Source organism: Tachypleus tridentatus, chromosome 7 (assembly GCF_004210375.1).
Source record: "Tachypleus tridentatus isolate NWPU-2018 chromosome 7, ASM421037v1, whole genome shotgun sequence".
Lineage (NCBI taxonomy): Eukaryota > Metazoa > Arthropoda > Merostomata > Xiphosura > Limulidae > Tachypleus > Tachypleus tridentatus.
In genome coordinates this window covers 33,299,398-33,323,793 of record NC_134831.1, presented here as the reverse complement: position 1 = coordinate 33,323,793, position 24,396 = coordinate 33,299,398, and the positions used below count along the sequence as shown (strand labels likewise).

The 24,396-nt window shown below is 33.7% G+C and overlaps 2 protein-coding genes across 14 annotated transcripts in view; both read right to left on the bottom strand.

Annotated features, from left to right (window-relative positions):
- Positions 1 to 281: 281 nt before the first annotated feature.
- Positions 282 to 2,458, bottom strand: LOC143255393 (histone H2A-like). The gene has a single exon (XM_076510990.1). It carries the CDS (start codon positions 2,407 to 2,409, stop codon positions 1,993 to 1,995), a length of 417 nt encoding a protein of 138 aa, XP_076367105.1. The 5' UTR covers positions 2,410 to 2,458; the 3' UTR covers positions 282 to 1,992.
- A 15,615-nt stretch (positions 2,459 to 18,073) lies between these two features.
- LOC143255390 (uncharacterized) overlaps positions 18,074 to 24,396 on the bottom strand; it is a 187,450-nt gene continuing 181,127 nt past the window's right edge. For all 13 annotated transcript variants that reach the window (XM_076510976.1, XM_076510971.1, XM_076510972.1 and 10 more), the window contains 2 exons: positions 23,849 to 23,969; positions 18,074 to 23,678 (listed from right to left, as the gene is read on the bottom strand). In XM_076510976.1, the coding sequence (XP_076367091.1) occupies positions 22,993 to 23,678; positions 23,849 to 23,969 (807 nt within the window). In that variant the 3' untranslated portion in view covers positions 18,074 to 22,992. The remainder of the gene's footprint in view (positions 23,679 to 23,848; positions 23,970 to 24,396) is intronic.

The following is a 24,396-nucleotide window of genomic DNA, read 5'->3' as shown; positions in this document are numbered from 1 at the left end:
AGTGAATATACAAAACTGATGTTACAAAATTTACACATTAATGCAATTTCACATAAACTCAAAAGAATTGTTTATAACTTAAGTAGGAAAGTGTATAAACTTTCTAGAATAGAAAATCTCCATACTAGAGATTTTACCTGTATACCCACCACACCTAATATAACATACCTAATTAAAATTTCAAATATGCTTAATTCCAAACTGATTTGTGAAAACACTTAACATTCAGATGCATACAACCTATAAATAAAGTAAAACTAATTAATTATTTAATAAATGTAATTCTAAATTATGGCCTAACCAGCCCAGATGTAATAAATTTGGAGTGAATAATATCCATTAAATTTTCAGTTAAAAAAAATTCATTAGAACAACAGCTGTAGATTTATGGTTACATTCCATGAAGATGAAAAACTTTCCAGGGGGAACTATTTAACCTTTTTTGCTCTTCTATAATATTCCATTTTTGACCAAAACTGCACAGATATATTTTATACAATCCTTTTATTTACACCTGTAAAGTTAAAAGGTATTTCAGGTACATTAAATGTAGTCCATGTGGATGAAATTACAATGAGGTAAAGCCCATTGTTATATTTTGTCAGGTCATTTTTGTACTGTTATTGCTCTTTCTAAAATATGAGCTGCAAACATTAAAAACAAACACTATCAAAATAAGTTTCATTGTGTGCTGGCAGAAGAATGTTCAGACCAAAGGTTAAACAATTGCAAATTGTTTTTATGAAACACTTCACTGTAACATTATAATGTATAGGCAATGCCATCAAATTTGGTAAATGTTAAAACAAAGATAAAACTTTTTTTTTTTGTTCCAGTAATCATTAATTCATGGAGAAGGTAAAGAACTCAGGATTCACATGAACAAATTACTAGCATTTTACATACCTTGTCTCCAACTTTAAATTCCTTTCCAACTACCTCATATACAGCTTTCCTAAAATTTGTCCAATAGATCACTATACTTAAGGCTTAACTATGTTATATTTAAACGACCCAATTTTGATTTACATTAAGTTACTACAACATAACAAAGATACAAAATCCTATATCTCGGTATCGTTTTATCATAAATTATCCATTTTAGATATAACATCTGCTAATCTTCCTTTTCACATTCTGTCCTACTGCATTAAAAAAACAACAACAAAATACTCTTTGGAAACTTTTTTTATTTCATCTTCATTGAAAAGAATTTGTAAAGAACACAACTTATTCTGGACTCATTTTTCTTTTTAATGTCAACTTTATTTTCGACCTAAAAGCGTGGTGAAAACAAACTAGTATCAAACGAAAATAAACTAGAATCATTTAGTTGGTTAACGCTATTTTACAAAACCAATTTGTTCCAATGAAACTAGCCACTGAAGTATGAAATCAAAATCCGTTCTTATTTAAGCATACATGATCAACGACATCTCCAATTACCTGTAACCCTAATTCCCGTTTGGACAACAAAATAATAAATACATTTCTCTAAGTATATTAATTAAACTTTGAATGACAGTAGTTAGTTCACATCAAAAAAGAAACTAACAGTCTGACGATGAAATGCTCAAATAGTTTTGAAAACAAATACGGAATTTTACTCGCAGGCAATTTTAAATTCGAAATTAACTTACACATTGCGATATGATGTTACTGACAGACAAATTCTTATTACAAAGAAACATCAGTACATCTAGTTTATAATTTATATACACAATTATTAGAGAGTTTAAATTTGACAGAACAAAATATTTATGTTCACAAATCAGCCTTCAGTAACACAAAATTCAAACAGTAAATATATTAAAGTTTCAGGTTTTTTCAGCATTTTTTGGAATCTCGTAAACTAATAGTAATGCAGTGGTTAAAGACAATGAACACAATGCAAATAGTTCATTGACAAACTTGTGACAGAATTAAGTATTATTATTAATGAATTAATAGCAATATAACGTAAGTTATTACTGTTAGGTAAGCCTAAACAAATTAGAATTCCTGGCTTGCACCACCCTTCTTCGGCTGCCCTCCGCTGCTTGATACATTAGTCTTCTTGGGAAGCAAAACAGCTTGAATATTAGGAAGAACACCACCTTGAGCGATGGTCACACCAGAGAGCAATTTGTTTAGCTCTTCATCGTTCCGTATGGCTAGCTGAAGATGGCGTGGAATAATTCTTGTCTTCTTATTGTCTCTTGCTGCATTTCCCGCCAATTCTAAAACTTCAGCTGCTAGATACTCCAAAACTGCTGCTAGATATACAGGTGCTCCGGCTCCAACACGTTCTGCGTAATTTCCTTTTCTTAATAAACGATGAATTCGTCCAACTGGAAATTGAAGCCCAGCACGACTGGAACGACTTTTGCTTTTTCCTTTAACCTTACCTCCCTTACCACGTCCAGACATTTTATAAACAAATTTCTTTAATTTTCCCGCAAAACATAATATGTTTTTCGACGATTCATAATTTATACCTTTTTTGTGTCACGTGATACGCTCGAAAATTATCCAATAGGAATAAAAAAAAGTCGTGTACCATGTTAACCAATTATGTGAAAAGTTTGAATTCCCGCGTAATTTTTTAACTTGTTTAAAACTGCAAACACGTTCGTTCAGCATACAGAGTGCCTAAAACCACTTCCTCAAAGTTCATGCACAATTACTCAAATACACAAACAATACCAGATAGACTTCTACATAGTACAATAAAATATTTTGATAAAAATTGGCGAAAAAATGAGTTGTTATGCGAACTTGACAGATATTGCATATATGATGAAGAGAGGCCGAAACACCTCTCCCCTTTAAATTTGTACATTAGATCATTAAGATAAAATCTTTAATAATAGTAATAATAAAATAGAGCTAAAATAAAACACCTACGTTCTATACTTATTAAAAAGATATGAAAGAACAAGATAAATGGGCATTTCCCTGGAAAGGACCAGACTAAAATTATGATATCACTCCAGCCATTCAATATTTACTCTAAATATATTAATCAAGCCATTCCTACAAAGTAATGGAAGGAAGAAGAGGTCTAGTGTACCTAACCCTCCTGGGTATAAAAATATATATACCCAAACACCAGAGAGAGAGAGAGATGTTCGTTCCATACTACGTATGAAGTCATAGAAATTTAACAAATTTGAATTAATAGCGGTAATCAGTATTGTACAGTCAGAGTAACTATATTATTGTAGTTTGTAATAAAAATAATCCCAAAATTTAGAAACGTATTAGTTTTAAGTTGTGCGGAAATATATCATTAAAAAAAAGTTTATTACTCAGTGAAATTGAGTTAGTAATCAAGAAGTATTAAATTTAGGTTTAAAACTGAAAAACGAATGAGATAAATATTATTACATAGTCTAACTTAAAACTGGTCTTATGAAACATATACAGAATATTTTATAACTTCTTAAAGTAAATTAGAAAGAATATTATTAGTATCCACGACTTAATATTTACTCGTATTTGTCAAACTGATAAGATTTTCAATGGTGATAAAAGAAATATCTTGAATGCTCTTAAGTTAAACATTGCTATCTTATTTCTAAAGTTAGTCGCTACACTTTGATTAGACATAATTACGAAACTAAAAATATTTTAACAGTGATGTTTTGATTTTAATGTTAACTGTTTGTAAGGAAGGAGAGTGATTTCTGGCAGAAGTATTTTTATATCCCTCAATAAGAACAAGACATAAATTATCTATAGCATTGCAATAAAGAGCCAGTACACCACTGTACCACATAATTAATTTTTCATCCCTATTAAACACTTATTGCAACTAGCAAAAATTGAAATATTCATTATAAACAACTTAGTGCAATTTAGAAAACTAAAAAAAGATACAGTTCTGTCCATACAGGTTCTATGTATCATATTTCTGTAATATATAATCTATCATTAATTTCTTGTATATTATAGGTTATCTATGTGGTTTTTACTTTTTCCTATTATCATAATCATATTTCTATCATAACAAATTCTGTCAAACATTTTTTTATAACATGCAGGGCATATTTGTGGAAGGTTTCTGAGAGATCATATTTGCTAATGATCTCAATTGATGCTACTGTTAAATATCGTATTTGTTTTTACTTCTACATTTATTGTTTTAGATGACTTATAAACGTTTAGATAATATAAATTTGATGATATTATAACCTACAGAAAATAAGGGACCTTTTACTACACCAAGGATGTTCTTGCACATCCACACTTGGGAAAAAGTAAAAATATCACCTATATTTCTTGGAAATCATTGATTCCCCTGTTAAACTCCTGCAAAGTGCAGGCTTCCAATACTTTGACAAGTGGCTCATTCCATAAGTCAATCACTTCATTAGAAGAATATAACTTTAATTGAAGTATAGCATGTATTTTGCCAAATCTTAAACTCATTTCTTCTCATCATATTGCCTTCATCACAAAGAAATCAGAGGCCTTTATCCTATCAATTCCACAAATGACCTTAAAAATTTTAAAAGTCAACTCTTCTCCTTTTTAGCCCCCCAAAAAAGTGGTATATTCTTCCATCCCTGGAACCATCCTAGTTAGTACAACTTTCTCTAATAAATTTCCAATAAATCAATATACATCCTTAGATAAGGACAGTAAATATATATATACTGTAATATAAGAGAAACCTAACTAGTAATTTTTGTTTAACAATAATGCCTCATTTAACTTGTAATACATGTCTATAATTATGCTGTAAAATCTTATTATTACTAACAACAGAGGACTGCTTTGGTGGCTTGAGTGACTTATCCACTACTATGCCAAGATTATTTTCTTCGGTCATGTTATTGCGTTGTTCCCATTTATATTAATGATATAAAACAACAAATAATGTCATATTCCAGATATTTGTCTAATATGTTAGTTGACCTGAATCATTCTGTTATACCTTGACATCTTTAGTGTAACTAGAAGTATTCAAGAGTTTAATGTGCCCCTATCAGTATCATTAATGAAAATAAGAAAGAGCAAAAGTCCAAACTAACCATTGAGGTACTCCATTAATAACAAAGACACTAAAGTATACTGATATCAATCTTTTGTTTTCCACTATCCCAGATGGAAGAGGTCATTGGTTCACTCTGTAAGAACTGGTTAGACTGTATGGGATACTTTATAGTTTTGGTAACTTGAAGAGAGCTCAAAGAAGAGCTACCAGGATGATTCTAGGCTTGAAGGAGGTTATTACTGGATAGAAGTAATAAGGATGAAGAAGATGATAAACCTTAGAAAACAAAAACTGAAGATAGAAAGACTAGAAGGCACAAGTTTAAGATATGGAAAACTGACACAACTCCTGTTAATACAGTAGTACATTTCTGATAGGATGATCAACCTTTGAAATATTTTACCTTCAGATATTGAAGGAGTTTAAGAAAGTGGATGAGTAGTTTAGAAATTGTGGTTGAATATAAGAAGCTCATTTATGTTCCTTGGATTGGGGTGGGTATGCGATATAGCCTAAATGAAATGACTCCATGTTATCATTTAGAAAATGACTGTCCAAAATTTAAGAATAAAGTAACTAACAATACAATAAACCTATCCTAATATGAAAAATAATCTAAAAATATTAACTAAGCCATGGGCAAAAGAATCACATTTAATGGAAGTAGCAGAAGAAAAAAAGAGTACACAAGCTATATAAAACTTATAAATTTTGAAGAACATGAATATTCAAAATTAGTAAGATATATCACTTTTTTTAAGTAAAGTTTACAAATAATTCCTAGCTGATTGACAGGTATAGCAGTACTAGTTTATGACCACTACTGATGTACAAGCTTAAAAAAAACTGTGATTTGGTTCAGACGTAGATTCTTAGCTCTTAGAAAACTTTTATTATTATGCTTCGAAAACTGTTTTTTGTTATTAGCTTATTAAATGTATTTAGAGCTAACCTAAATCTCCTAAGCTGACTGAAATTTGTGAGATGTTAAAAATATTATTAACATTAAGAGTACCCTACTGATGAAACAATGCATTTTAATTATTATAAATAGGAACATAAGAAAAATATTATTAGTTAGTTATACTCATTACCAGGTTCATTTTTAGTTTTGCTCTGGCTGGAAGTAAATATTAATAATGATGATACCAATATAGTGATGATGTTACTCAATAAATGCTCAAGTCTTTGAATTCTAAAAGCAACATAAAAATGTAGAAAATTAATAGATGAAGTAGGCCAATTTAGTGAGGTGCACACATTATTGAATAGTTAAAAATTTGGTGTAAGTGATTGCAAACAGACATTATAAAATTAATTATAATTATAGCCTCACAGGGAAAACTGTAGATGAAGTTGACAAGAAAAGGGATTTAGGCTTAGCCCTTATAAAGTCTCTAGACAGTATGTTATCTACAGAACTGTCAATGCTTGTGTTCAGTAAAATTTAACAGACTCAGCTTTTGATATAAATAAACAAATACTGGTACTTTCAGATATATTGCTTTCTCCTGTGAAATAAGAATAGTAAGTGCAGTAGCTAGAGGAATATGAAATGTTATGCAGGAGTGAATATAAATTCTTTGATTCAAAAGAAACAAATAAAAAACAATCTCAATCACCAGTGAAGTACACATTCTCTATCCCTCTGTAATCATGCATCTGATCTTTTCTTTTTCTTTGGAGGAGGACACATGCCCAGTATTCATATCATTGTGTATCATATTCTGAGTACTTCCACTCTTGCCAGAAACCAGAATCTTATCATAAAAAATTATGACAATGATTTCTTCATCTTTTTGTTTATCAGTGACCTTGTCTTCATTGGTTACTCTTCATATTTAAGTTTTTGAAGTGTTTCCTAACCATAAATTGCCTTGGTTCTGGTCTCTTGTCTTCTTGCTCTGGTTATCAATGTTTTCAGCCAGAATTTGGACCAACACTGTTCTTCTTCTTCTCTGGGTGATTTTGATCATCCTTGACACTCCATATTCAGTTACCTTGAAACCACAGCTGAAAAAGCCAGGAAGGAGCTATAAAAAGGACTGAATATGGTTGGTTAGTTGGCATTTATTGATGCAAAACAACTAGGCTATCTGTGCCAAACAACCAACCTACCATATTCAGTCCTTTTGACAGCTCCATCCTGGCTGTTTCAGCTGTGGTTTCCATGGCTTCCACTTCCAACTCTGATTCTGTCTCTTCTTCTTTATCACCCTCAGTCACAGATGTTTCACTAATACCCTCCCATCCTCCATCTTTATGCCTGTTTTTTTTTTTTTTTCTGGCCATTGCCAAGGAGGTCTGATTTTCCCTTTTATTTAACTTCTTTTCAGGTTTGTTTCATTTGCCCTTCCTCCATGGAAGTTTTTCAGTGTAAATGGAAAGTTTTAGTAGTTGGTTTCTGCATCCAACCACTGTTCTTTATCATGCAGAATTTCTCAGTTGCCTTTGATCTTCTTGTCTTCTTGCTGTCAGATTTTTGGGTGGCTATGTTCCACACCTTTTGTTTTTCTATTACTACAGGTATTTACCTCTCCTACACTATACCTATTGATGTATTCCTCCCAGATTCATCATCCACCATGGTGGGCTGCCCTTCCAGATGGGGATATTAATGTGGTCCTGCACTGTCTATGTTTGAACCACTCTCCCAGAGCTTCTTCTTTCACCTTCTCTTATGTTTTCCTTTCTTCTCCTATTTGCCTGTGGATGTTGGTGGTCTGTTTATTTGCCATTTATGTTTTATGTACTTTTATCCTGCATATCTTCTCCTTCCTCCAGATCATTTTTCCTCTCTAGCTGTACGGTGGCTTGTAAGGATAACCCCATTTTTAGCTGCTTTCCCTTCTTTCCATTTAACACCTTTGTCTTCAACCTCATCCAGATAGATTTCTATGTCTATGTGCTCTTCTCTATTATATTGCCTGTACAGTTTTGCATTGTAGTCAACTTGCCAATAATAAGATCCTCTTTCCTACATGAATATCAGTACCTGATGGCTGCATTTTCAATTGTAGTTGACTTGTCACTAATAAGATCTTTTTTCCTAAACCAAAATGGAGGTCAGTTCCCAGTAGCCTTGGTTTTGGAATGTAGTTGACTTGCTGGTAACATGATCTTCTTTCCCACCCCCTTGTGAATGCTGGTACTCAATAGCCAAGTTTTGGATTGTAGTTGATTTGTCTGGAATTTGGACTGGAACTTGTTGATGGTATGTTCTTCTTTACTACCCCTGCATAGATGTCAGTATCTGATGGTCAGAATTTGGATTGTAGTTGACTGACTAATTGTGTGATCCTCATCCTACTCATGCATGGATTTCAGTTTTCACTGGCATGGATTTTGCATGAAATTGACTTACTTTGTATAGTCTGTCATTCCTTAGCTACTGTACACCTAGGACATATTCTTTTAATTTTACCCACTTTTATAATTTCTGGGGGGCTTTCTGCACTTCTCCAGTCCAGTGTTTGTACATCAAGTTTCACGAACCTCCACTTTCCCTCCACTGCTTGCAAGTTTCTTTACTGTATGCTTTGAAACTTCGATCCTTACCACAACATCCCACCTGGGGTTGTGTCTTCCTTCCTCACTGGACTACACTTTTTCAGAATAGACAGTCCACCATTCTTCCTTTTGGCCTTCATATCCAAGTGCAGCTGGCTGAACTGGTCTGTCTTTAGATGATTGTTGTCTCCACTGGTCAGTCCATTCCATCATGGCTTATTATCATCTCCACCTGTGACCTTTCTTTGAATCATCTGAGAAAGGTGGATACTCCTGATTGGAAGTTTTGTTCGTTTGTTTTTTGGAATTTCGCACAAAGCTACTCGAGGGCTATCTGTGCTAGCCGTCTAGCAGTGTAAGACTAGAGGGAAGGCAGCTAGTCATCACCACCCACCGCCAACTCTTGGGCTACTCTTTTACCAACGAATAGTGGGATTGACCGTCACATTATAACGTCCCCACGGCTGGGAGGGCGAGCATGTTTAGCGCGACGCGGGCGCGAACCCGCGACCCTCGGATTACGAGTCGCACGCCTTACGCGCTTGGCCATGCCAGGCCCCTGATTGGAAGTGCTGTTTTTTTATTTGTGAATAATCTTTCAAACTATCCTCCCATTCCAACTCATGTAGATAGTTCGAAATCAAGTGAGTCTGTGAGTTCTGCCATGGTTTGTTGTTGTTTGATAGTTACACACAAGGTCCCCTCTATGATTTCTGTGTTTATTTTCGAATTGTATGCCATTTTTCTTGCCCTGGATCATGTAGAAGCTATGTAGTACACCAATTATACTATTTATACCGACTCGCCTAGCTCTTTACTGGCCCATCACGTTAGTTCTCACCTGTCCTCGTCGATATTCAAAACAGATTGGCCAATTCATCTTTAGCTTTCATTTCTATACAGTTTTTCTGAATGTTAGGCCACATCGGTATTCATGGGAACAAGCTCGCTGACATTGCAGCTACGTCTGTCTGCTCTGGTACTGTCACTGCTGTGTCTGTCCAATATATGGACTATGGTCCTGTATTTAAGGCTCAGCTCCACGCGAGTTTGTTTGTTTTTGAAATTCACGCAAAGCTACACGAGGGCTATCTGTACTAGCCATCCCTAATTTAACAGTGTAAGACTGGAGGGAAGGCAGCTAGTCATCACCCGCTGCCAACACTTGGGATACTCTTTTACCAACGAATAGTGGGATTGACTGTCACATTATAACGCCTCCACGGCGGCTAAAAGGGCGGGCATGTTTGGTGTGACGGTGATTCGAACTCGTGATCCTCATATAACGAGTTGAGTGCCCTAACCATCTATCCATGTAGGGCCTCTCCACGCCAGTTGGCAGTCGACTTGGAGTAATCAATGTGATAATAAGCTTTTCCAGATCAAACTTTCTGTTGCTCTTTGTCCGTGTTGTTTCCATGAGGATCAGAAGGAGAAAGTTGTTCTGGCAAGCCTATGCACCAGTCAGAGTTTTTAACTCATTATTTTCTTTTATCAGGGACTGATGCATCAGTGTGTGGCCTTTGTGACACTCAAGTCACAATAACCCACGTTATACTGCCGTTATGACTCTGAACGACGGCACCATCTTAGATATGTTTTATATACTAGTTTACCTGTGACGCTGGACAGTTTCATTGGTGATGGCAGCACTGTCTACCTTACTTGTGTTTTTAGATTTAGGGGCCATTGGCATTTTTAATTCTATTTACATTTTTATACAAATTTTGGCCATTGTTTATTTTAAACTTGATTTATTTTGACATCTCATAATAATTTTACTTTTTTACTAGTTGTGTGGCACAGATAGCCAAGTTGCTTTGCGCCAATAAACGCTGAACAACCAATCAATGACTGGAGGTGATAGTTATGAGTTCAAATGCTGGGTGGTACAGTTTATGCGAGCACCAACAAAGAAAAAGCAGAAGCCTTTAAACATTAACTACAAAACACATAATGACCCAGAAATGAACAAATATTTCTGCAACAAAGTAAACAACCACGTAACAAATAACACAGAATTATACAAACCATACTTTCCAATCAATATTATTAACAATAACACTGACAATACTTATGGCTATAATACTCTATTGCTCAATAACTGAAACACACTAAGTGAACTCAAACAAGCAATCAAGAATTCAAAAACAAATCACCAGGAAATGATGGCACATAAATAATTCTCCTCCAAAAAGGCACTCCAAAAATATTTGACCACCTATTAGCTATCTTTAATTTATCTTTCTACTCTGGATACATCCCAGTTTCTTGGAAGCAAGCTAATATATTAATGTTCTACAAATAAGGCAAATCAGCCAATAAACCAAATAGTTATCAACCAATCAGTCTGACCAGCTGTGTAGGCAAAATTCATGAGCGAATAAGTAATATACTATCCACATTTTTGGAGATTACTTCAAAATTACCTGAGTAACAAAACGGATTTAGAAAATTTAGACAAACGACAGATCATTTAATTAGGTTAACTGAAACGAGAATAAATAACTTTAATAAAAAAGAATGCACTGTCGCGTGTTTCCTTGATATCGAGAAAACATTTGACACTGTATGGCATAATGAAATTAGGTTCCGTATGAAAGAAATGGGACTACCGCGCGGAATTATTCGCTGCTTATCTAACTTTTTGGAAATTAGAAAATGCAGAGCAAACGTGGAGGGAACTTTCTCTGAGTTCTTCACTCCAGAAGCTGGCGTCCCTCAAGGAGGGGTGTTAGTCCTATTCTCTTCATCATGCGTATGAATAATATGCCACTTAAAAGACCCAAATCATGGATACTCGTTACAGTTCGCTGATGATGTAGCAATTTGGAAAAGTGCTTCTACACCAGAAATTGCAGCCACAACTAAACAAAATAAGTGAGTACTGCCAAAAATATAGTATCAAAATAAACACAGCAAAGACACAATTAATGATATTTCCAAAATCAACAAAACATCAAAAAGTACAACCCCAGATTTACATGAACAAGACACTTCTCCAGACTGCTACATCTGCAAAATTTTAGGACTAACATACGATTCTAAACTTACTTGGACAAAACATGTAAATAGCATAAAAACTAAAATTTGGCGAAGAATAAACTATGCTAAGAGTCTAACTGGCAAAAATTATGGAACAACACTTAAAACATCCTTAAAATATATAAAACATATACTGCTGGCTAAAATCTTAAGGCCAATGAACATACAAAAATTATGCATTTTGCGTTGTTAGACCCAACTATATATTTCAGTAGAGCTTCGAAAGATGAAAATAAGAAAAGGGAAAACAAATATAAAAAACTTTTTAGCATTTAATAGGGAAAATGTGAACACTGAAATTAGCCTAAATACTAGCTGGTCAAAAGTTTAAGACTATACTGAAACGAAGCGTTAATCGGTAAACACGTAACGAAATTTAGTCATTTGTGATTAAGCATAAGCGTTGTCAACATCTCCCGACATCTCCTGTATTACGTTGGGTAAAAACATGGCAAAGGCTAAAAAGTTGACAGAGTTTGAACGTGGCAGAATTGTCGAGTTACAAAAGCAAGGTCTCTCTCAACGTGCCATCGCTGATGAGATTGGGTGTAGTAAAACTGCTGTTGCAAATTTCTTAAAAGACCCTTTTAGAGATACGGAACACAAATTTCAAGTGGTCAGCCCAAGAAAATTTCACCGGCGTTGAGCAGGAGAATTTGACAGGTTGTCCGGCAAGACACCAGCCAATAGTCGAACCAGATTAAAGCCCTTACGGACGCAGAAAGCAGCTCAAGAACAATAAGACGGCATCTACGAAAGAAAAGCCTTAAAACCCGTAAACGTATTCAAAGGCCACGCCTCCTTCCACACCACGAAACAGCTCGGTTAAAATTTGCTAAGAAGCACCAAACATGGGACGTAGAAAAGTGGACGAAGGTTTTGTTCTCTGACGAGAAAAAAATTTAACCTGGATGGTCCAGATAGCTTCCAACGTTACTGGCACGATAAGGATATCCCACTGGATACATTTTCTACACGACACAGTGGAGGAGGTTTCATCATGATCTAGGATGTTTTCTCCTTCCATGGAACATGGAGCTTGAGGTTATACAGGAGCGTCAAACAGCAGCTAGCTGCATTGTCATGTTGGAGAAAGCATCCTTATTGACTGAAGGCTCTCGCTTATGTGGAAATGACTGGATCTTTCAGCAGGATAACGCTGCAATTTACAATGCTCGCAGAACAAAGGACTTTTTCATGGCAAATAACGTGATTCTTTTGGACCATCCAGTGTGTTCGCCCAAACTGAACCCCATTGAAAATATTTGGGGGTGGGTGGCAAGGGAAGTCTATAGAAATGAACGTCAATTCTAAACAGTGCATGATCTTCGTGAAGCCATCTTTACCACTTGGAATACCATTCCAGCTAGCCTTCTGCAAACGCTTATATCGACCATGCCAAAGCGAATGTTTGCAGTTATTCGCACTGAGGGCTGTGCAACTCACAACTGAGACTGCTTGTTGGGAATTTCCTACCTTGTTTAGGACTTCTTTTCAGTATGGTCTTAAATTTTTGACCAGCTAGTATTTAGGCTAATTTCATAGTGTTCACATTTTTCTCTATTAAATGCTAAAGTAGGTTTTTTATTTTTATTTTCCATTTTCTTATTTTCATCTTTCGAAGCTCTACTCAAATAAGTGGTTGAGTCTAACAACGCAAAATGCATATTTTTGCTTCTAGTTCATTGGCCTTAAGATTTTGGTCAGCAGTGTATACAAGACGAGTAGTAGACTGTGCAGTTCCTGCATGGATTAATGTAAGTAAAAAACAACTGCAAACCAAATTACAATCATTACAAAATACATTAATTACAACAGCATATAGAGAACCCAAAACCACTTCCTCAAAGTTTATGCATAAATACTCTAATCCACAAGTACTTCCACGTTGACTTCTACATAGTACAATAAAATATTTCGATGAAAGTTGGAGAAAAAATGAGCTGTTATGCGAACTAGACAGGTATTGCAAATATGATGAAGAGACTCCTAAACACCTTTCCCCGATAAATTTATACATTAGATCATTAAGCTAAAATTAAGTATTAAAAATAAAAAAATAATATATATATATATATACTAGTGCTAAAATAAAACAGGCCACCTATGTTCTAGACTTAGAAAATCTGAAAGTACAACATACATGGACAATGTCTTGAAAAGGGCCTGAGTTACGTTCATCACTCTGGCCCTCATGTATTTACTTTAAATATACTAACAAGTCCACTCTAGCAATGAAAAAGTCTACTGTACCTGACTGTCCCGGGTTTACAAATTTATATATAGAGAGAGAGTTTATGTTCTGCATACTTGATCATAAAAACAGCAGAGGTCCTGCAGTTTCTTTATCACAAGATTGACAGGTCTGAAAGAGTTTAGTGATCCCTATTTTATGAGCTATTAAGGAGCGATTTAAGTATGTGTAAGTAGTTCAGTGAAATGTTTAATAAAAAGTTAATAAAGTATTTAAATCGGTGTTAATTACTAAGCATATTCAATTTCTTGGTCAGTTAGCAGTGGATTTGATCGAAAAAGTTTATTTATACGTTAATTGTTGTGTCATTAGTGTAACATATCTGTTGAAATATTTTTTTTATCTTTCTTTTTTCCTAAATAGAGTAAAGTAAAAACTCTTAAGACTTGCATTTAATATGGTATGCAAACTTACCACATTTTTACCATTTTTATTAGTAGTTCCCCTAGTGTCTTAGTAGTAAGTCTGAAGGTTTATAATGCTAAACACTGGGTTAGTGGGTTTTATTACTAATGATTGGCACAGGACAGATAGCCTACTGCATAGCTTTGAGATTAATGAACAAACAAACTCTTGATGGATATATAATTATTTTTTCAAACATTCTGTACATATTGAGAAAATTTTCTTAATATAGGAAATTAATGAAGGTAAATACTTAAGTTCTTCTCACATTTTAAAAGAAAGATAGGTGTTGCCTCATGGATAGAACATTCCTGGTTTTATGGAGTTGACACTGCATACCGAGAAGAATGGCATTGTTCCTCCTATATAATGCTGTGCGTTATTAGTCTGGAAGAAGACGACTGAGAGAAACATTGCTCTGATTACAATAAATACTCATTTACTCTCACACTCCAGTAAAGGTGCCATTACAACTGCCCTTGAAAGTTTGATTCTTGTTTGTAAGTGTTGAAAACAACAACAAAAAAAATGTTTGACTGTGTGATACATTGAGTTCAGTTGCTTGTTTGTCTGTTTTTGAATTTCGCGCAAAGCTACTCAAGGGCTATCTGCGCTAGCCGTCCCTAATTTAGCAGTGTAAGGCTAGAAGGAAGACAACTAGTCATCAACACCCACCGTCAGATCTTGAGCTACTCTTTTACCAGCGAATAGTGGAATTGACTGTCACATTATAACGTCCCCACGGCTGAAAAGGTGATCATGTTTGGTGCGACGGGGATGCGAACCCGCGACCCTCAGATTACGAGTCACACGCCCTAACCCACTTGGCCATCCCGAGCCTGAGTTCAGTTTCAAACTCTCTCTTTGCTAACCTGAAGATGACCCAGTAAGGTCGAGACGTTGTTTACTGCTTTATATGTAAAAGCGTTAATACCCATACCAGCCGTTCTGAGATATACGAGTTCATTCTCTTTCTCTGCTTCACACTCAGTCGAGATTAAAATAACTCAGATTTTGAACTATAAAACTTCTATTTATTCTGTGGATCCAACTCAATTACTCAGAGGTAAATTACTGAATCTTAGAATGTCATTTTGTCAAGAAAATATACCTTAATATACTGTTTTAGTGAATTCTTTTTATAATTATCACTCAACCACTGTTTCTCAGAGAAATATTGACTTTTTCCACTATTCCTTATCTTTGGTACAAAAAATACACCATTAGTTTCTTCTTTTAAAAAATATGTTATTTCATCAAAGGCTTAAAAATCTAGGTATTTTTGTAAAACTTTAAATATCAATTCTGTTTTGCAGAAAAATACAGATGATTGGGTATTCTAAAAAAAATCCAAATTTATTTACGTTTCAATTATGCTTTTCTGAAAATTATAAACACTTTCAATTTGACTTTCCTTTTACATAATACATACACCCAAACAAAGTTTCTCATTAATCCCATTATTACTTCCAAAGCGTAATCCTTCATGCTTCTCACACAATATTCTTCGCTAAAAAATCAGCGAACCTGAGAATACTATCTTAGTATCTTTCACCCAAAAGTTGAAATTAAACTGTTGTTTTTCTTTTCAATTTGTTTTATTTTTTAACCTTCTGCTAGTCTAGGAAAATGTTTACAATAGATTTAAGTAAATGTCATTAACCTTCTGCTAGTCTAGGAAAATGTTTACAATAGATTTAAGTAAATGTCACGTTTGCAGCGAGTCAGCGCTTGGGGTGTAAAAAATTAACAAGCGAATCGTTTATGTTTTATATCTAACTTGCAAACAATAGCTCCATGCTGCACAATTCACTTGAGTAGTTTAACTACAAGAAAGATTTGCTTAAAAAGTTAACAACCTAAACGGGTGTTCGTTCCGCCTCATTCAAGCACTGAGTGAGCTAGTTATGGAGACAGCTTGACTAGCTCTAGAATCCAAATGTACATTTGGTAAACTAGGAGATATGGAGAAAGAGTTGTTGTATCGTGGATCACCAGTACACATCGCAACACAATCGTGATACGACGCCATTGTTTGTTTGTTTTTTTTACTTTAGTTATGAGCCTCTTTTCCAATTAGGATTACAAGCGTATGATATCAATAAACATACAGAAACACGGTTTTACTTGTATGGTATATCAAGGTTATTGTATGAACGAAGCTGAGCATTTTGACAAGTAAACAAAGTACATTCTCTGTACTTTAAAAGTTACTGGTTTTGTGAATGAGGGTGAGGATGTAAATGTCAAGTATCTAGACTTTCAGAAAGCATTTGACAAGGGGCCACATGGCTTGCAAGAAAAATTCTCTCTATCGATGTGGGAGGTCAGCTAGCTAATTTGGTAGAAGAGTGACAGAACGGAAAAAAAGCAGAGGGTTGTTATAAATGGACTTCAGTCAAACTGAATTAATGTCACAAGTGCTGTACTTGGTGCTCAATATTAAGACCTTTGCTCATTTTAATTTATATCAATGACATAGATGATGGAAAGGTCAATAAGTTACTTAAATTTGCTGATTGTATCAAGGTCTTAGGTGTTGCTGGCTGTGAAGAGGATGCTGCTGCTTCACAAAAGGATTTAGATCATTTAGTGAGTTGGTTAAAAAAACTGCAGATGGGTTTTAGTTATACTAAATGCAAGACAATCCACGTGATTTATCATAATTTAAATTATAAATATAATTTGGATGGGAATAGTCTAAACAATATCATGAAAGAAAGGGATCTTGGTGTAGTAGGTGATTAGTATCCTAAGCCATCTAAGCAGTATGCTGTTGCTAGTGGTAGAACAACCAGAATTTTATGTCCTATTTACAGTAAGGTAAAATAAGGAACCCAAGATTGGACACAAAACTCCAAATATGGTCTAACCAGTGACATATACAATGAAATTATAACCTCTTTAGACTTGTATTCAAAATCACTGCTATGGCTAAATATGTCAAAAATTATAATCAAACAAATAATGTTAAGAATAAAAATATTGAGTGAACTCAAATTGAAAATATCTACCATAGCAAGATGAACAGTTGGGCACTATCATCTTAGAACTAAGTTATCCCTTCTAAGAGTTTACCAGAAATCCACCTTTGATGTTTCCTTTCTATGCTATATATCAGAATTAGTTCTCCTTTGTTGCATTAATTTCTTTTGTAAATGCTCATATGAGAACACTTTCTTTTTTCTTAATGTTAGCACAGTTTTGTCCACTGTAAGGATTTACGTTGAACTCTGCGTTCTTTCTGATGTTAGCACAGTAACATGGCATCTATTATATGACATTATGTGAAACACTGAGTTCTTTCTAATGTCAGTAGAGTAATGTTGTGTCTATTGTATGACATTATATGGAACTGTGTATTCTTTCTGATGACAACATGGATTGTAATATAGGCAGAAAAAAATAGGCTTTTAAGTTAGTTACAAGCATTATATATGTGAAAATACAGGCTCAAAATAACGTTCTAATCACATAAAGCAAGAACAACAAGCTAATTAACTAACAATAGTTTTCATCTTGTGTTTTCTAATTAGCTTAACTTTTGTTATTTTCTTGTGCCCAGAATGACCTGAGTAAAGAAAGACTAAAATGTTTCATGAGCATTTTGATATATATATATATATACATATCTGTACATGTTTGTGTGTAATAAAACATTTCACATGCTCAAATCATTGAGGTTCTATGTTTATCATAGTTACATATGAATAGTGAAATGCCTTAAATAAGATATTTCAAATGAAATATAAAAGGTATTTGGAAATTAACCTAGGTAGTTGTGGTGTGGTTTATAAGCAAAACAAGTACTTATATAAAATATAACTTGAAATAAATTATTCATTACTGAGGATTCTCAAACTTTTTGTAATAAACTTCCACAAATTTCAAAGTTTTTATTTAACATAGTTTTACATGGTTGCATAGTAACTTAATACTTTATCTTTAAAATTAATTCTTAAATACATGTTTTGTATTTACAATATATTTTCATAAGAAAATGCTTTAAATAGAAATAAGCTTTTGTGGTAAATATATATTTTTATTAAACTTTCATACATTAGTTTATTGCTTGTTGTTGATTTTTATTGGTACCAAAAGGGTAAAAATAATATAAACTGAAATTTGAGATAAAATTAGTTACTACAAAGAAACCGTTTATATGGTAAAAACTGAAAATACATGCAGCAGCTAGTAGTAGGATTTGTGTTATGTTTATGTATTGTTTGTTTCATTTAAAGCAGAAAGAAATTAACACATCAGTATTATGTAGAGCTTATTCTTGAAAACTGAAATATACAAATTTTAAAGATGAAAGTTTAAAGACAGAAAGAACTGAAAAACAGTTTTCTTCTTTCTACTACAATACCAACAACTTACAAAAACAAACTTGGACCATCGTATTCGTCAATCATAAAGTACAATTATAATGCGTGTGGAAATCTGTATTCAGTTTATTGCCCTCAAGAAATACAAATTCAACAAAACAAGCAACAGGTGGTTAATAGCCCAAGTACAGAAACATTTTTTTTTTCTTAAATGTTAACAAAACAAATTTCATTTATGATAAATTCAGAGGAAACACAATAAAGACATGTACAAGTTAAGACTAAGATTTACAATTTTCTTCTCGAAAACACAACTGGCAATAAAAATTCCCCTTACTTCCTGGTAATAGTAATAATAATGGCTGTTACAATTTAGTATTTCTGAATGCATAAGCAAAAGTTTCTAATCCACCAGTTGGAATGTTGTGAAACCAAATTAGCACCATAGGTACAAGATACTCATGCTCTGCCACTAATATATATAGGATATATGTATACATATACATATATATATATATACAAAAACTAAATAAACAAACTGTTCAGTTTTTCTCAAACTTGCCTGCTCTGACTAGGTGGCCATACAAGATGCATTTGAAATTTTAGCTGTAATATGTTTTAAATCTGTTTGATAATCATACTGTTGGTTACAATAATGACATGCTATAAAAATCAACTTTCAATGTTATGCTGCCTTTTCTTGAACTTCTAAACATTTACCAGTAGAGAGTACACACAAAATAATTATAGAACAATTACCTATATTAAAAAATAAAAAAAGGAATGAAAAAGCAGCCAATGAATTTGATGACTGGGTTAAGTCCAGAACATGAAGAAGATGACTTTAAAAAGCTATGCTAAGACCTAATGTAACATACCACCAAGATGAGTCTTAGCAGGCTGGTAAATAATAAGGTATCTCCTCTGTTGTTATTTACACAACATAGAGAATTTCCTTAAATTCACTTTTTTTTTCTACATTTCTGTACATGGTTTAAATTTCAATGGTATGAGTGATAACAAAAATATACAACTTCTTGTAATAACCTATAGATAAAGAGAGTTTGACAATGACTAACAGTGTTCTTCCACCTACATTAATATCTAGACTTAATCTAAAAAGGGTGTAGTGGGTGTCAGGGAGCTATACCTAGATATCCTGGCACTTCAGAATATGGTGTAGTTTAGGGTGGAGATCCAGATGTTGCTCCCACAGCCCCAAAACCCTGAAATTGCATGGAGGTAGAGGAAACGACAATTTAACAAGTTTACAAATACTGTTGATGGCTAGGATGGTTGTGTGTTAGAACTATTTTACAGTACACATCAAAACCTTTCAAACACTGAATAGGGATTAGTTGTACTGAAATATAGAACAATCTATGTGAGCCAGGTTATTTTATAATTGTGTGTATACAGGGATATACACATACACATAGCTTTAGTTTAAGTGTATCAAGATTATTTATTTCTATCACTTAGTAGTTTGTATAGTTTTACTTTTTTATTTTTTAACTGCTCTTAGGTAAAACATAAGATACTTTATCTTAATGAAACACAGAAACATGATATACAAACTGCTCACAAACAGTTTATGGTACAATGAGTGATGTACATACACATGGAAGCCACAATAAAAATGGGTGAACTATTTCCTTCGAGCATCACATTACCAAGTTGTATAGATTATATCAAGATTTAGTGATAAAAATGGTCATAAAAGTGAGTGCAGAAAGTGTGCACAAATTTTGATTTGACTTTGAAAAGCCTGAGGTAGAGCTTACAACTTATTTCACACTGCCATAAGTTGTGTTATAAACCATTAACACCACCCACCTCCCCTCAGTTGGGTAGGAAGGGGAGGATACAGTCAGAAAAAATACTCCCAACCCTGTTTTGTATGTGCCATTCCACTGATGAGATAGTAGTGGTGTCTTGCATTGAACATTTACATATATGTTCACAAGTTTATATGAAAGTTGTTATTAACAGTGTAATAAATGTATTTTGCCAGGTCACAAATCCACTTAGTACTGTGGCATTTATCAATTTTTATGCCAAAATAGAATATATTTCTTCACCCACAAGTATTGGGATTTGAAACCTGGTTCTTAGAAACCAGAGAAAGTTATCTCTTTAGGAACCATGACCAAGCACCACCAGGAAGGCCTTAAGACACTTGAAACCCCTGATATTGTTACCACTCCTGGGTACAATTTTAAAGTTGCATGTATAAACTTATTAAAAAGTTATAGGTAACAAATATTGCTGAAAGCTTCAGTTTTCTTGGATATTAATTAACTAATTTCTACAAGAAATAGTGTAAGAATAAGCATTACAATGCCAAGAGAAAAGTGAATTTATCAGTTACAGAGTGTTTAAACAAACAATATGTGTTTTGATTCTGCTGTTATAAAACACTATAGGTGGCTGAGATCTTTGAAATGTTTAAAACAAACACAAGTATATATAAAACTCAAACAAACAAGCATGTGGAAAGTTTAATTTAGAAGGAGTATGAGGTATTTTTAATTATTTTATGGCATGATTAGTGTTAAGAAGAAAGTATATTTACAATATAACTATTATACACATACAACCACTCAATGTGATAATATGGTATTATATTAAAAAAATCTTCACAAGCAGTCACACAGTTTCAGAAGTTTACACAAAACTAATCTTAAGTATTCAAAGCTAGAAAAAGATAAATTTCACTGAGGTGTATGTATGTGTATATATGAATAGGTGGTGAGTATATTAATCAATTAAATTTTTCTTCATTTGTAACCTTACTAGCTGAGGCTGCCACCACTTAAATTCCAAAAAAAGAGAAAAAAAACAAACAAACAAAAAAAAACAAAAACCGGGACCATCAACTCTTGTCATTGCCAAGCAATGCTAAAATAACCATAACACACCAAAATTCAGACCCTGAGATGTTAGAGCTAATAATGATGATGAAAATACATGGTTTATCACAATTAAAAGATAACATTGGGTATTATCAAATAACATAACCTAATAAAAACAAACACCTAGACACATTTGTTACATATCAATTACCTGAATATTGTAGTCCTGCATACTCAGTTGTGCACTAAACTAGTCCTGCACACTCACTATTACATTAAGCCAGTCCTTTACACTTAGCAGTACACCAAACTAGTCCTGCACACTCAGTAGTATATTAAGCTAGTCCTGCACACTCTGTAGGACATCAATCTTGTTCTGCATACTTACTAGTATATGACACTAAAGATATGCCTTACATCCCTTCTTGTTTGGTCTATTAATCTTTCAGAAATGAACAGATTCAAAAAATAAACAAATCTGATGAATATCAATTGGCTGATAATTGATTAAGACAACAGGGTAAGTAAACATCAAAACCTGTGGTAATAGATACAAAGATTTTTTGTATACATAAAATCCATTCCCTTTGAATTTATGACCTCCTTCAAAACACATGGTCCACTAATGATTTATGTACAAATAGTGATAAAAATACTGTGTTGATTAAACTGTAACTAAACAACAATATAACAGTGTACTATTTCTATATTAACACAATCTATGAAGGGGGAACTCACTGATAAGATATATTCCACCATTATAATCTTAAATCCTTGAGAATGTAGAATAATCTAAGTGTTTTTATGGCTTATATATATATATATATATAAAAGAACTTGAAAATTACACCATGATTGAACAAGGTTTGGATACATATATTGATTTTAAAACTGTAGATAGGTTGTTCTAAGTGATAAAACTTTGAAGAAAAAATTAAAAGAAAAACAACAAGTAAAAAATGATAAGTTCAAGGTATTAGGAATAACACTCATTTTTTTATGAAGCATCTCTTTGTTAAGCAAGTACAGGCCAACTTAAAGGTTTCCAAGATTCTGTTAGTGAAGTGGCTGAAAAAAATAACAAAAGTATTGTCTCAAAACTCACTGTGAAGGTGAGCCAAGTTATTGAGTTGAGAACTGTGTGTTTGTAAGGTTAAACTACTAGTTGTGAGGTAAACCATCTGCTCAACTTGAAAGCAAGGATAAAATAACGTGTTCCCTGAGTCAAAGCTGAATTCAGGTAAGTCTTTTACATTACTAGCAGTACTTGCACAGAGTAACACTGAGGTATTTAGTTTTGAAGTACTTTTATGTAAAAGTTGATTCGAGGTATCTTGTTGTTCACTGGTGTCTACTACTAATGGGGTTACTACCCCTCTTCTTTGATAGATGTAAATATATATATATATATATATATATATTTTTTTTTTATATGTACCCGTTTAACATCCAGTAATGTGGACAGTCTTTTTCAGTGAGGCTCTCTGCCATGAACTTCACCCTAGGAACTATAGTGTGGCATATACTTGTGAAAATAACTGCCTATTCTCAACCTACTTGAAGTTACAAATAATCTATAAGATAGTCACTTTCATTTAAAGTAATATGTTCAGTCTATTCTGTTTTGATTGTAGATGCTACTGTGGTAGTTGGACGTACCAACATCATATTTCGAGCACTGGGAGGAGTCATGGCAATTAAAGGAACAGGTTGAGCAGAACTAATGGGTGTTAGAGTGGGAAAAATACTAATTGTAGATGATAAGGTTGATGTGACAGTATGGGAAGAACTCTGGGAAGTTACTGCTGCTGATATTCCAAGTGAAGTAGCAGCAGAAACAGCTATTGGAGGGCTTACAGAAGAGGCCATGCTTGGAAAAGAACCAATCACTGAAGATGGTGGGTTTATCCTCTTCTCTTTTTGGCGACGGTTGCAGAACCACACACGGACTACTTCTTTCTCCATAGCTAAGGAGTCAGCAAGCATGCTAATCTCCTCTGATGTTGGCTTAGGCATCTGTTTGAAGGCCTTTTCTAATGCCACCCTTATATTTGTTTCAATACTGGTTCTCTTCTTTCTCTTCTTTCCAACAGCATCTGGACAAGTGTGGGCACTGGTGAGAGATGCTGGATTGCTAAGAGATGCATCAGCATCTTCCAACCATCTCTGAAGAAGTGGTTTCAGTTTACACATATTTTTGAAGCTAAGGTTGAGTGCTTCAAACCGTGATATAGTGGTTTGACTGAAGTCATTTCCATACAGCTTACCCATAGCAAGACCAACGTCACCTTGAGTAAACCCTGTATAGAGAGACAAAGTTTTCATTAGTTGTTAACAAAAGGTGTGCTAAAATATATAAAAAACTATGTTTTGTTGACACGAAAAACATTTAATTTTACTCTTGACCAACACTAGTGTTTGTAGCTAAATAATGCAAACATAAGAAAAGATAGCATTATTGTTGTCTCACCCAATTTTATTCGCCTCTGCTTGAAGGTTTTGGCGAACCTCTCTAATTCCTCAAGGTCTGTTATTTCCTCAGGACTGGGCTCAGAAGCTCTGGATTTAACAAGGGGGGCAACAGGTATGTTCTGATGGCAAAAACAATTGCCTTAAGTATGTTTTATAATGAAATACAATTGTTTCACAATTTTACAGTCAGATGAATTGCACTTTATTAATACTCCTATATGTGTTATCCCCATTTCATTATTAATTGGTAACATATTACAACCAGAAAGTGCGTAATATCTTAAATTATATATCACAGCATTTCATCTTCACTGTTAGTCAGTTATACAGAGCAAATGGAAAAGTGTTTAGTATTTAAAATTACACAATATTTCAATTTCATTGTTAGTCAGTAATACAGTACAAACATGCTACCCTTAGCATAGCATATCTGCTAGTTGTTAAAAGTATACATAAACTGTTTGAAACAAGTACACATGAAATTTTTGAAAATCTTATTACTTACATATTAACTTTAACAGGTGAAGAAGATAAGAAACATGTGCA